Raw genomic sequence first — 13,081 nt, 5'->3', positions numbered from 1 at the left:
AATAATATCTCCAAATACAAAGATTCAAGTCCCGCGCTCGAAAACATTTTTGATATCCATACAAACTCGCAACCCCTTTTTCACCACCTTGGGGGATGAATTTTCTAAAACGCTGAAATTATAGTTTTCTTGTATTCGAATTTGATACTTTTTTACAAAGTTTCAAGTTCCTAGCTTAAAATAAAATTTGCACCCGAAGACGAACTTTCATCCCCTTTTTAACCCCCTTAGGAGTTGAATTTCCAAAAACGTTGCAATTATTTTTTTTGTAATCGGCTATTATGCCTTTCTAAGAAGTTTCAAAGCATTTGTAATGGATTAAAATTTTCAACCCCTTTTTAACCCTGTTAGGGGATGAATTTTACAAAACGCTGAAATTACTTTTCTTGTCTTCTAATAATACCCCTAAATACAAAGATTCAGGTCCACCACTCGAAAAAAATTTTGATATCCATACAAACTTTCAACCCTTTTTTCACCACCTTAGGGGATGAATTATCAAAAACGCTGAAATTAGTTTTCTTGTATTTTAATAATATATCTTTTTACGAAGTTTCAAATGCCTAGCTTAAAAGAAAACTTTAACCCCTTACAAACTTTCATCCCCTTTTTAACCCCCTTAGGGGTTGAATTTCTCAAAGTCGCTTCTTATCTCTTGTACACTTTATAAATGCAATCTGGTGTGCAAATTTCAACTTTCTGGCTTTTGTAGTTTCGGCTCTGCGTTGATGAATCAGTCAGTCAGGACACTTGCATTTATATACACCGTGAAATTTTAGTGGTTGTTTTCCCGCGGCAGGGCGATTTGCTATCGGTAGTACTTTCGAATTATGATAGACAAACTTATAAATAAACTGTTTTCCAAAAAAAAAAAATTACAAGAAAATAACCTAAACTCGAACAAGCGAAAAACAATAGTAACACACTAAAACTGCAAGTCGACGACAGTTCCCGATATTGTAAACAGATAAACAAATAAACAAGCACATGTTACTTTTTTAAACTGTGTAACAGGCTAGAGTGCTTTACTGTTTGACAACTGAAATTAAAATTTACTTAGACTGTTCCTTCACGATTAACAGTTGAAATAAAACCTTTTTATTAGTTTGATCGTTGTGTCAACTTTGGTAAATCGAATAATTACATCCTCTTCGCTTATTAAACTAATGTGATAACAGATCCTGTCAATGACATCACTGCTATTTCTAGTAAAATGGAATCGACATTACGAATATTCTAATTTAGAGTACGTCGCGATGGTGCAGCTGTACGCTAGGGCTAACTACGACTCCCACGCCGCCCAGCGACTTTACGCGGAACCGGACCATTTACAGTCGCTGCGTCTCCGGGGGATTTTAAACCCCCAAGTTCCACACGGACGAACAATTGTCGCCGCAACACAGCGGCTGCTTAACCACGGGCAGTTTCAAACGCCAGCACATGCACAGGGCAGAGGTGATTGTGTATTGAACGTGGCGGATTGCAGTTCGAACAATTATTGCGGTATCGGGAAGTTTAAGTGTTTGTTTAAGTTTTTGATCATTAAAAGCTTGATCTTAACTTGTTATGTTTACTTTTAAGGATCTGCAAACTAACTGCACGTAAAATGTGTGAAGGAAAAATAAATGGAACTACTTTTTAGGTTATTTTGTTTCATTCACTCAAAAGAATTAGGTAGGTACTACTGCAGTGCTACTACTGGTGTTGGGTCACTTTCGAGTTTCGTTCGACACATTTATAAATCTGGCATTTCTTAACATTATTTTAAAAAAAAGATTACACATCGACTGTATATCGATAGCAGAATCATTTCGTTGCGGGAAAACAACCACTAAAATTTCACGGTGTATATACCTAGATAAGATTAACTAGGTCATGCGCAGGCAGACATTTAAGTCAGTTGTTTTTCAGCCACTTGCTTGTCCAAAACTGATGACAAAACCTAGTAGACATGTAATTACTAAATAAGTAATTATTTACTCATATATTATAAAAGTCCCGGCAAAAGGTAGAGTCGGACCAAAAAAAGTCTGCAGCGGATTTGATAGCCCACGCAGTGCAAGTGTTATTTAATTTATACGTCATAATTTCATAGAACTTTGACGTTTAAAATAACACTTGCACAGCGTGGGCTATCAAATCCGCTGCAGACTTTTCTTGGTCTGCCTCGAGGTAGGTACCTAAGCGATAAATAATGTAGGTAGGTAACTATACACTTCGAACTATACAAACAGTATCTATCCCAGTAAGAGGCTTTGGCAGTGCGGTTGTTGTATGAACCTCGGGATCTATCCGTTTAATAGAGATCTTAATAAAGCTATGTAACAGTTTATGTAGCCTCTGTAGGTCGAAAGCTCTTTTCATTAAATTCTATGCGACGCTCCTGTTCCGATGTTGAATAGGATTTATTACAGACTTGATATATATTACTACCTCCATAATAACTGTCCAGCAGTTGGGTAATAAAGGACCAAATCAGTAAAATAAAGGTTGACAATCTTTCGGCACATACACGGGACGCATAGAAAATGTGAGAGCTCAACTCTGAGCATTGTTGTCAAACATTCATATGCCACTCGACTCACCCATTGCCGGGACATCCGCCGCCACTTCCGCCGCCAAAGATGGAAGATCGGGCTGGTTCGTTGACAGCGCGAGCGCCCCCGATATTATAAATAAATAAAGGGATTCTTCCTAAATGGATTCACAGGCACGGCACAAATTTATATCGATATTCACAACACAAGGTTATTAATTTTACCGCGGCACGGCCGCAGCGGCCGGAGATCTGCGTAAACTTGCGTACGGCATGTCTTGGGAAGCTATTTTTGATGCAAAAGCGATGGGACGCCAATGTCTAGAGCATGCATTGAATATGCAATGCCAGCCTTGGGCTCGTGTGTGGGTAAATCACCTGCGCGTCTTCGGACGTGCCTGCTTACATTGCAAACGGCAGTCGTCGTTAATAAGCAGTTAGCAAAAACATAATTAGGTACGTAAACCTTCCTTCTACCGTCTTATTTTCTATCTTCTTATTTACTACTTATTTTCTATAGGACAATGGGGTAGAGCTAGCTAGAGTACTTATTTATTGATTTACCGGGCCTATTATAGATAAAATTGTAAGTATTTAGTTAGGTAAGTCTATGATAATAGGTATTTAACTCTATAACCTGGTAGCTACGGTACCTACGATATTAACCAATTACACAAGTATTTGATAGATAATTTTTGGGCACAAATGCAATAATTGTACCGAAAGCTCTTGCTAAACTATTATAGGTAAGCGATAGGTATTTTACCCCTACAAAGTTAAATTATGGCAGATTATTGTAAGATATTTAGTTGCTTGATATTTTGAAGAGTGAACTCATATTCCCCAGGTAATAAGAGTGGTACATTGGTACAAGTGGAAGGGGGCTGGTAACATTTAATTTTATACAAAAGAAGAGAACTGTACAAATTTAGGAGAGAGATTAATTCAAAGTTTCAAAGGTTTAGAACGCATGAAACTATTTGTAATCATACCCTAATACAAAGAAAGTCGAAAGCATATGTAGGTGGCATTACTGGCATCATGCGCGGTGGCCCCTGAGCAAATTAAATAGCAAAATTGTTCTACAAGGGTTTACCATTTTATGCACCTGCTTAGAATGCGTGTAGGTATGAATACAATGCGGAAAAAACGAACTAAACAATATTATGAGAACAGTTACGTATTTGTATTATTTACATAATATATTATTCTAATACTCCACAGTTACTTACTGGTATTGTTCTATTATTTGGCAGGACCACGGCCATACTGGCGAAATTATGAGAGCAAATTTTATCTTCTTCTTCTTCCTCTCGTCGTCCCGGCATATTGCCACGGCTCATGGCAGCCTGGGATCCGCTTGGCAAATTTTATATACTGAATAATAGGGTCATTAACATTATCCCAGGAAAAGACAGGTGCGAGAACTCGTAAGTAACTAGGTATGTGAGTTTCATTACATTGCGGTATTTGATTGGTCGACTGTACTGTAACCAATACCAATTGATAGTCCTCAATGTAACTAAAATCGCATGAATACGAGTTCGCACGCCGTCTAAATCAGCCCTTAATAGCACTCTTCAAGCAATTTAGGGAACAAATTAAATTATTTTATTAAATATTTATATTTAGTAGGTAATAGTTTTTTACCTATAGCACTACATACTTATGCAGGATCATTACTACTTATAACAGTCGAAACAGTGCTAGCTCTAGCCATTTGATACCAAACTCGATCACATACCTAACTACCTTTCCGCAACCGGATTGACCAGGATTTCAAGACCTCACTCTAAGCATTTTTGAGCCTCTTAACTCCATAACTCCCTGACTCCTGCGCTGATTACTTTAAAATATATTTTTATCTATACTTGGTCAAGCAGATCTTGTCAGTAGAAAAAGGCGGCAAATTTGAAAAATGTAGGCGCGAAGGGATATCATCTCATAGAAAATTTGAATTTCTCGCCTTTTTCTACTGACAAGATTTGCTTGACCGTCTATACAAAGTTTCATTAGGCACAGGTGGCCTATCTGGCTAAGCTGAATGTAAGATCTTCGCTTCGCTCGATCGATAAACTTTAAGTTCAATAAAATAGAGTCGGACCAAAAAAAGTCTGCAGCGGATTTGATAGCCCACGAAGTCCAAGTATCATTTATACGTTATAATTTCATAGAAGTTTGACGTTTAAAATAACACTTGCACTGCGTGGGCTATCAAATCCGCTGCAGACTATTCATGGTCTGACTCTATCAAATTCTACACCGGCCTTTGCCCACACACCTTATTGCAAAATGTTAAATTTCGGTATCATCACGATGTAATAAACACTAAAGTCATACAAATAAGGTTTATTTTTGTATAAGTAGTATCTTAGTGGCCTAATACGATATTAGCACCTACTTGATATTTTGGTAAACAAATTGAGAATTGTCAAAAGTGACATTAGTGGAGCAGAGCAACAACTCAGCAAGTGTTTACGCTTTACGTTGTCCCCTTCACTTTGTTACGTCTAATTAATATACGGTGCGGGTTTTTACTAACTTCATCTAATAGGTAACTCCCCGTTTCCGAGAACCTATCGATCGAAGGTCGTGCGCATGCGCGCTGGTTCATTCAGCTTAGTGTGCGATTGAAGCAAGCTTGTGAACGTAGAGTGGCTGCAGTCGGAGCTAAAGACACCTAGCCAGCTCTAGTACCCGCCGGGGAGCCGTAAGGGAGGGTTGCGAAGATGACGGGCGTGGACGAAATACTCAATTACCAAAGGAGCCCTGACGACGACTTCTACGCGTTGTTGGGCTGTGACGAAAACTCCAGCGTGAGTACTTCTGCTTTATCCAGCTCATATTGTTCCCTTAAAAAATATATTGATTGTATCACCCTGTACTATTGACCTTATTTTGCAAGGTCGTTACTGTTGACCTACATCTTTGGCTTGTTTTATTTGGATTGAAATTGGATTGGTTTTCTCGACTTCTGTTCAAATGCAAAAAAAAAAAATGTTAATCTAACCTAAACCACCTGTTGAATTTTATGATTCCTAACTAAATGAGAGAAGGGGATTCTTACTCAAACAAAATATTTAATATTATCTATTGACCTAGCCTACACAATATGGTTCATTTAATCCTGGCTTCCAAATTGGGTTTGAATCCTAATAAAGGCTGAATATTTTGTTGTGAAGCAGCAGGGCAGGTGATTAATAAATATTTTCACATTTTAGTTAAGTATAAGAGCTAGGAGCAAAAAAAAAAAAGAATTCACAATCCAATTTTTGGACAATTAAAAATTTGATATTGATAAAATCCAAATGCTTAGCTGTGGTTAACAGTACAGTCAGCTGCAGAGAAAGGTGACCCCCACCCCCTCCATAGAAGTTTTTTTGCAGGGGTCACCTCTCTCTGTAGCTGACTGTACATCAAATTTGTAAAAATGTTTTCCATAATGTTAATGTCCAGATATTGTGTTAGGTAGGGAGAATTTGGCAGTTCACAGTTTTTTGATATGATTTTGTACACTTTTAATAAGTCAGTACAGAACTCATAATCATTACAAAACAGTATCTGCTGGCTTGTATAGATATCATGGCACAATATGAAAGTGGAGAAATAAGCAGTGTGATTAGAAGTTACATTAGAAAACATTTTTTTTTGTAATAGCTACTTCTTACCAACAGAAAATTTTAAAATGTAGAGATTCAAATGTGTTAATAGGTATAGATGTGACTCATTGTCCAAAATATTCAATATTGCCCCTTGTTCATGTACTTCGTACATTTATGTAATTGTATACTACTATTTAAGATTTACTAACTTTCACTTTGGAAAGAGAGAAGACGAGAGAGTTTAAGGGAGAGAGGTCATGACCCTCATTATGGGTCATTCCTGATGCATAGGCTGTCTTTCGCGATTCAGCGTGGCAATGCGTCGAGTAAGATAGGCACCTTTGCGTCTGGATGGTCGCAGGACGAGGTGTTTGACTAAAATGTGGCTTTGTTTAGTTTAATTTAAATTTATTATTATTATGAGCCTATATTGTCCCACTGCTGGGCAAAGGCCTCCCTCTTATTTCTCCACGTATCCCTATCACCGTATTAAGAATTTAAATTTAGTAAAGTTAATACTTAATTTTAATGTTCTTTAATATAATGTTATAAATTTAACATGTATGCAGAAGTGAAGTGATAATGCTTGTTATTGTTCCACGGACCTTGACACCAGCTTTGTTGTTTGTTTTAACAGGCGGAGCAAATTACTGCAGAGTTCAAAATACTCGCTCTGCAACACCATCCTGATAAGAACGACGGGGACAAAGAAGCAGAAGCCAAATTTCAGAAACTGAAGGTAAATACATCATAATTATGTTTCGTATATCGCAACAGAGTGTTGCTCACGGTTACAAAACGCTCCTCTATGAATAGTTCTGAAATTGTTTGGAAGCTCACATTTGCTGATATTTTTAAAAATAGGTACCTCTCTCATGACTTCGCCTAGGATAGTAATCACTTTCTCTTGCAGCCCTGAAGATTAGGTTTGGCTTTTGTAATTAAACTATAATGGTAGTGGAAATGACTTGATGAGGTCGCTTCTTTGATGGAATCAGAACTTATACTTACACTATCTTAAGCAGTTGCGGTGATCATACATAGGACCAAAACTAAATAAATTGTTTCACACACCCAACCAAATAGCCTAAATTACTGATCTACCGACTTTCTTATAAAATGTTTAACTTTAAGTTACCCAGAGAAACTATGTGACTACTACTGGAAATATTTTGCCATAAGACAGGGTCAGTAATCAAAATCATTTATATTGTTGTCGTTCAGGAAGCTAAGGAAACACTGTGCGACCCGGCAAAGCGAGCGCTGTACGACAAGTGGAGGCAGAGCGGCATCGCCATGGGCTACAAGCAGTGGCTCGGCATGAAGGAGCACGTGCAGCAATCCATGCACTGGTCCAAGCCCAACACCAAGGACCGCATGGTGGAGGGCGCGTCCGGCCCGTCCAGCCTCGGGCCGGCCGGCGGCGCCGCGCGCCGCGCCTCCGAGGGCGGCGCCGCGCTGTGGGGCCGCTGGGGAGGCAACCAGGAACCGCCCTCCGAGGTCATCTCCAAGTTCCGCAACTATGAAATCTAAACCAACGCCTACCCTTTTACAAAAAACACTGAGGGCCGATTTATTTAACTTTCGAGAGATTATTTGTGCCCTAATCTCTTGAACTTTTGGTAACGAAATGTACTTAATTTTTTACGTTTTCTCAAGTCACAAGTTTACCTTTTATGTTGTTTGTTGACTCAGCCAGGCTGTTGAACGCTTGCCAGTTTTATTGAAGTTGTAACGTAACTCGACGTATTATAAAAGTAAGAGTAATGTTAAGTATTATTAAATTAGATATAAAAGGCACAATATTCATCAAGTCAGCTCATTGAATAATGTTACTCGAATGTGGCTCGATATCTTTTTCTGAGAATTATTAAATGTTTGATGTGTTTCATGATAATAAATGTACTCTGTTGCGAGTAGGCAGCGTGTTGACGTTAGGACCCCGTCCCTACCGAGAGTGATTAGTGTCTGACACTCGTAGCTATATCTTTAGTTTTAAGCTATGCACATTCCTAAAAACTTATGAGTCTGAATATAAAGAAAACATTTCTGCTGTAGAACAATATGTTAGTCTACTAAAGAATCTAATATTTTGAAGATTTTATATTTTTGATCCTCTTTTACGACTATGTATCTTACTGTATAAGAACTAAATTACTTTTAAAGAGAGGGAGTGTGTGAAGATAATGTTGTGAGATAATTACGTACAGGGTAAATGATGGCAGGCTGATCGCTTCTGTTAACTACTTATCAATGGTTTGTACTTGCGTTGAACTTCGTCATATCAATTTATTTGTTTGTTGAATAACATTCGTAATTGTCCTAAAATAGGTGTTGTGTTCCCATGTTAGAGTTGTGTAGACTTTTAATAAATCATATAATGATATATATATGTTGATGTTTTACTAGTTTACTTTAAATGTTTAATAAATCCATGTTAAATTAGTAGTAGAAATTTAAATTTTTAATGTTTTATCTGGATAAGAATCTCTATCTAAAAATAATGCCAAATGTATAAGATGTTTTTATTTTTGATGTAAAATCACCTTTGACACAATAAAGTATACCGGACAAAAGAGTGTTTTATTTCAATAGAGAAAGTTCCGAAGCGATGGCTGGGCCAGCACTCGTGGGAAGTAGGATCATGGCGTGCGTCGTCGGTCCCCCATAATAACTTCTTACCAACCGCATCAATTAAACGGCACTATCAGTCCAGTAGTACAATTTCCAAGCTTGAAAAACATACTGAAAGTAGGTACAACCACGTACAACTCTGACCAGCGCCAAAGGACTGTAAAACAGACCTCTACCAGAAGGTTACAGGATTGTAATACGATACAAACAAGTGGTGATAAATAAAATAAACACGACCGAAGGGAGTGTACTAGTACATTACGATACAAGTACGAAAAATAGGAAACGGTAGCCTTTTCGCACGTGTATTGTACAACGTTTTACAGTACATATGGCCCTTTAAATTTTTGACATACCTAGGGACGGAAAGTGCGGGAAAGTAACACCATTTATGTATAATGTACATTTATGTAAATAAACGGCGCGATTCGGGAAATTAATTAGAGATTAACTAGATACGATATATAGTTCGTTTTTTTTTAGCATTAGATCTTACTCCGCAGAAGCAAGCGTGCAGTTTTTATCATGCTTGTTAATTGTTAATAATTATTGAATTATCTAATGTACCTAGCATGGTCAATACAAATAATTTAACTTCAAATTGTTACCGCTAAAAGTGCCAGATAGAACCACAAGCGACGAACTTCTGCGAAGTTCTTTCTAATGCTAAAAAAACGGACTATATATAGTAAAGATATTTAGGTAGGTTCATTATTGTTTGCCGTATTCACGAGCAATAGATAAATTTCATCAATCAATCAAATAATTTTCCAATGATAATGACTTTACGCACCTATAGTGTAGTAAATAAAGGTAGTGGACCCCGCAGTAATTCCTCAGCCAGAAAAAGCTTTACAGTATGATAAAGTATAAATAAATAAAAAGTATTGTATAAATTTCCAAAGAATAATAATAATAGTATTTAAGTAAATACCTAAAGTCTTAAATCATTAATATCTTTTTACGGAAAATTGCTCCGTTTAAACTTTCTTCTCCGGACATGTTCATGTAACGTATTGCAACAATATATGAAATATCAAAAAAAAAATCCCCGCAGAAATACCAATATTAACATAATATAATTTTTTGGCGTGGCTTGGACCGGAAAATAGCTCAGTCTAATTTTTTCACTGGAATGCCATTTTATTGCCGATTTATACATACAAATTGAAAATCTAAAAAAATTACCATGTAACTATACTTTTTTTCAGAAATTGCCTTTTTACTCGCTGTGGAAAATTTCTCTATCCATTTTATTTATTGAATTAAGTTCACAGTTTTCTTTCCATTCAACTATAAAAACATCCAAAAAAAAAACGAGCGTATTCAAAACTAAACATATCGGGAGCAGTGTATAGGGAGCGGGGTGTACAAGAGATGACAGTTCTTTAGGATATTTTGGATTTAAGTATATACGTGACTACTTAGTATATATTTAAAAAGAAATCAGGCTGAGAAATTTCCACTCTCAGTTTTTTATAGTTCTAAAATACATAAACTTGGGTATGCATTTTTTTTTTTGGATTTTCTTACCCACTACGCCAAATTATATTCTAAGATCATATTAGAAGGAAAAAATGGCAGAGCAATTTTCCGATGAAAATGAGCGCCGAAAAAGGAATTATCATAAAAAAAATATTCTCATGTTTGACAAAAGTTTTAGATTTTTTTCTAGTATCACATACTGATACAAATAACTTATTTGGTAAAATAATTTTGGACGGAGGAATTACTCGGTTCAATATATAAACAGATTTGTACTTTTACGTATAAATACCTAACTTAGGAGTGGTTTTTGTTTTGGATATTTATATGTTAGTTTCGGCTCATACTATACAATAACCAAGCAAAATTTCATCGACTGAGAAATTAATGCATGGGTCTCCATACAACAACTTGCTTCGTTTACTACACTACTACCTAATAGATATTAGTTAGGTATGTAGGTATGCGTAACTCTAACTACAGCCCTGTCACTTAAATCGAGGTACTTACCTACTACCTCCTACCTACCTACTCTAGCTTACTCTTACTTACACAGACGTGCGTAGTATCTTCTTATAGTAAACTCAAACACCAATTTTATATCACTAAGTAGGTAGATATTAGGTAGGTATTTTTAAGGTCTTACTGTGAAAACGTGCGTCCTTTCCAATTGGTATTAAATAGACTTAATTCAGAGAAAGTATTTATAAACAAGCCGAGGCGCGTGACGACTAAATACCTCTGAAAAGAAACAACTTGTTTTCACAGAGCTGTCCTGTTTATGGATTCCTACAATTCCATGGCAGGTAGGTTGGTAGGTAGGTAGAAATCATGGCTGGCCCATTTCTGTGTAGGTAAAATTTATCATCATCATCTCAGCCATAAGACGTCCACTGCTGAACATAGGCCTCCCCCTTGGACCTCCATTCGTACCGGTTGGAAGCGACCCGCATCCAGCGTCTTTCGGCGGCCTTAACAAGGTCGTATTGTGTTTTTAAGTAGTCATACTACTACATACATAACTTATGTACCTATATATTAATTATAAACAAACGAACCGGCGTCTACAGAAACCACATATTTTAACTAAGGTGTAGAGTTGTGACGTTCTGATGTGGTAACTACAGCCTTACACTGAACAAGGTCCAACATGTTCTTGGCGGTTTTTTAGATTATTAATATTATTATAAGAGTTACGAACGAACAACAAATTCCATACTTACTTAAACATTTTTAAAACTTACCGAAACCTGAGGTGGATGGAGTTTTCTCTATTACGAAGCCTGCGCTGTGGATCTGAAGATATGCTGTTACTATTATGTTTTTTTTAAAGCTAATAACTCCTACAATACCTAATTAAAAAAAACCGGGCAAGTGCGAGTCGGACTCGCGCACGAAGGGTTCCGTACCATAATGCAAAAAAGGCAAAAAAAAAACGGTCACCCATCCAAGTACTGACCCCGCCCGACGTTGCTTAACTTCGGTCAAAAATCACGTTTGTTGTATGGGAGCCCCACTTAATTTTTTATTTTATTCTGTTTTTAGTATTTGTTGTTATAGCGGCAACAGAAATACATCATCTGTGAAAATTTCAACTGTCTAACTATCACGGTTCGTGAGATACAGCCTGGTGACAGACGGACGGACGGACGGACAGCAGAGTCTTAGTAATAGGGTCCCGTTTTACCCTTTGGGTACGAAACCCTAAAAAACAAGCGGGCATAGCTGAGAGGAAAATGGACTAGCGTTTGTAGGGAGAAGATGGTGTTTTGTGGGTCCGAGCGGTGTTTTCGTAAACGGTGAGATTTATTTGTCCTAAGTTCCAAACTAAGTTGTGGATCGGTCAAGAGCCTTTTGAAGATTCTAACATCATGGTGGGCAGTGGGCATACCCATAATGTATTATCTCCAAGTGGCATAAAGTCTCCTATATTACTTACGTTAGATGATTCATTGTAAGTATATTCGGCACGAGCGAACCTCAATACAAACCGCTACCATTGTATACTCTTAAGTCACTGCAGACTCTTATTCATAAAACTTTACACGCCTTAATTAGTTTAATGTTTTATACCTTTCTTACAAGTACATAAGTTCAAATCACAGATTAAGACAAACCATTAATAAAATTGTATAGCTAACTGCTAAGTAATTGAGGCTTGTAGCGCGTTTATGAATAACGCTAATCATAATAATCAGCTATATGCGCGACTTTGGCGGTCAGACTAATTACTAAGGTTAGGGTAATACGCCAGTAACTGGCCGGTAACATTTAGTAGATAGATATATAGAGATCCTTGACTGGTAAAATTTGATAGATAGATAGAGATCCTTATTCTGTACAATATAAGCGCCAATTCACCATAAGTATGTCTTAAAAAGGTCTTATCCTGATTAACATTTTTCGGGACAGCAGCGCCTGTGAATTCGTATTTATTCCGTCCAAAATGAGGAGAACCAGCTAAATTTTATTCAAATCTAACGAAAAACAAATCCGGCCCAATAAAGACTATCGATTCGAGAATGAAACGAGTTGTGATCGAGAGACCTGTACTACCCGCGTTGCGAGGATTCCATTCGGTGGATGTTTACAATGGCGGAGTCCGGTTGCATCGTTAGCTGGCGACGACCGGCCCGAGCACCACCAGTCTATTGCCAGCACTGGACTGTGAAAGTGATTCCAGTGGTATACCTGCAGTGTTTAATACACTCGTGAGAAGACCTGTGTGGAAATAGGCAGGTAAAAAAAGCTTTAAAAAAATTATGGAGTTCACAGACAAACTTTAAGAAAAAACATCCATCCAATTTTCTCATCCTTCTTTGAA

At 37.2% G+C, this 13,081-nt stretch overlaps 2 protein-coding genes across 2 annotated transcripts in view; one reads left to right on the top strand and one right to left on the bottom strand.

The window, feature by feature from the left end:
• LOC134663744 (phosphoinositide 3-kinase adapter protein 1) overlaps positions 1-2,985 on the bottom strand; it is a 39,264-nt gene extending 36,279 nt beyond the window's left edge. The window contains exon 1 of the mRNA XM_063520231.1: positions 2,586-2,985. Coding sequence (XP_063376301.1) covers positions 2,586-2,589 — 4 coding nt within the window. The 5' untranslated portion in view covers positions 2,590-2,985. The remainder of the gene's footprint in view (positions 1-2,585) is intronic.
• A 2,012-nt stretch (positions 2,986-4,997) lies between these two features.
• Positions 4,998-8,714, top strand: LOC134663682 (J domain-containing protein). Its single transcript, XM_063520130.1, has 3 exons — positions 4,998-5,352; positions 6,776-6,877; positions 7,363-8,714. The coding sequence occupies exons 1-3, from the start codon at positions 5,266-5,268 to the stop codon at positions 7,669-7,671; spliced, it is 498 nt and encodes a 165-aa protein (XP_063376200.1). The 5' UTR covers positions 4,998-5,265; the 3' UTR covers positions 7,672-8,714.
• The last annotated feature ends 4,367 nt before the right edge of the window (positions 8,715-13,081 follow it).

This window comes from Cydia fagiglandana, chromosome 1 (genome assembly GCF_963556715.1).
Source record: "Cydia fagiglandana chromosome 1, ilCydFagi1.1, whole genome shotgun sequence".
In the NCBI taxonomy this organism is placed as follows: domain Eukaryota; kingdom Metazoa; phylum Arthropoda; class Insecta; order Lepidoptera; family Tortricidae; genus Cydia; species Cydia fagiglandana.
Note: the sequence above shows the minus strand (reverse complement) of the source record. Positions and strands in the feature narration are given on the sequence as shown.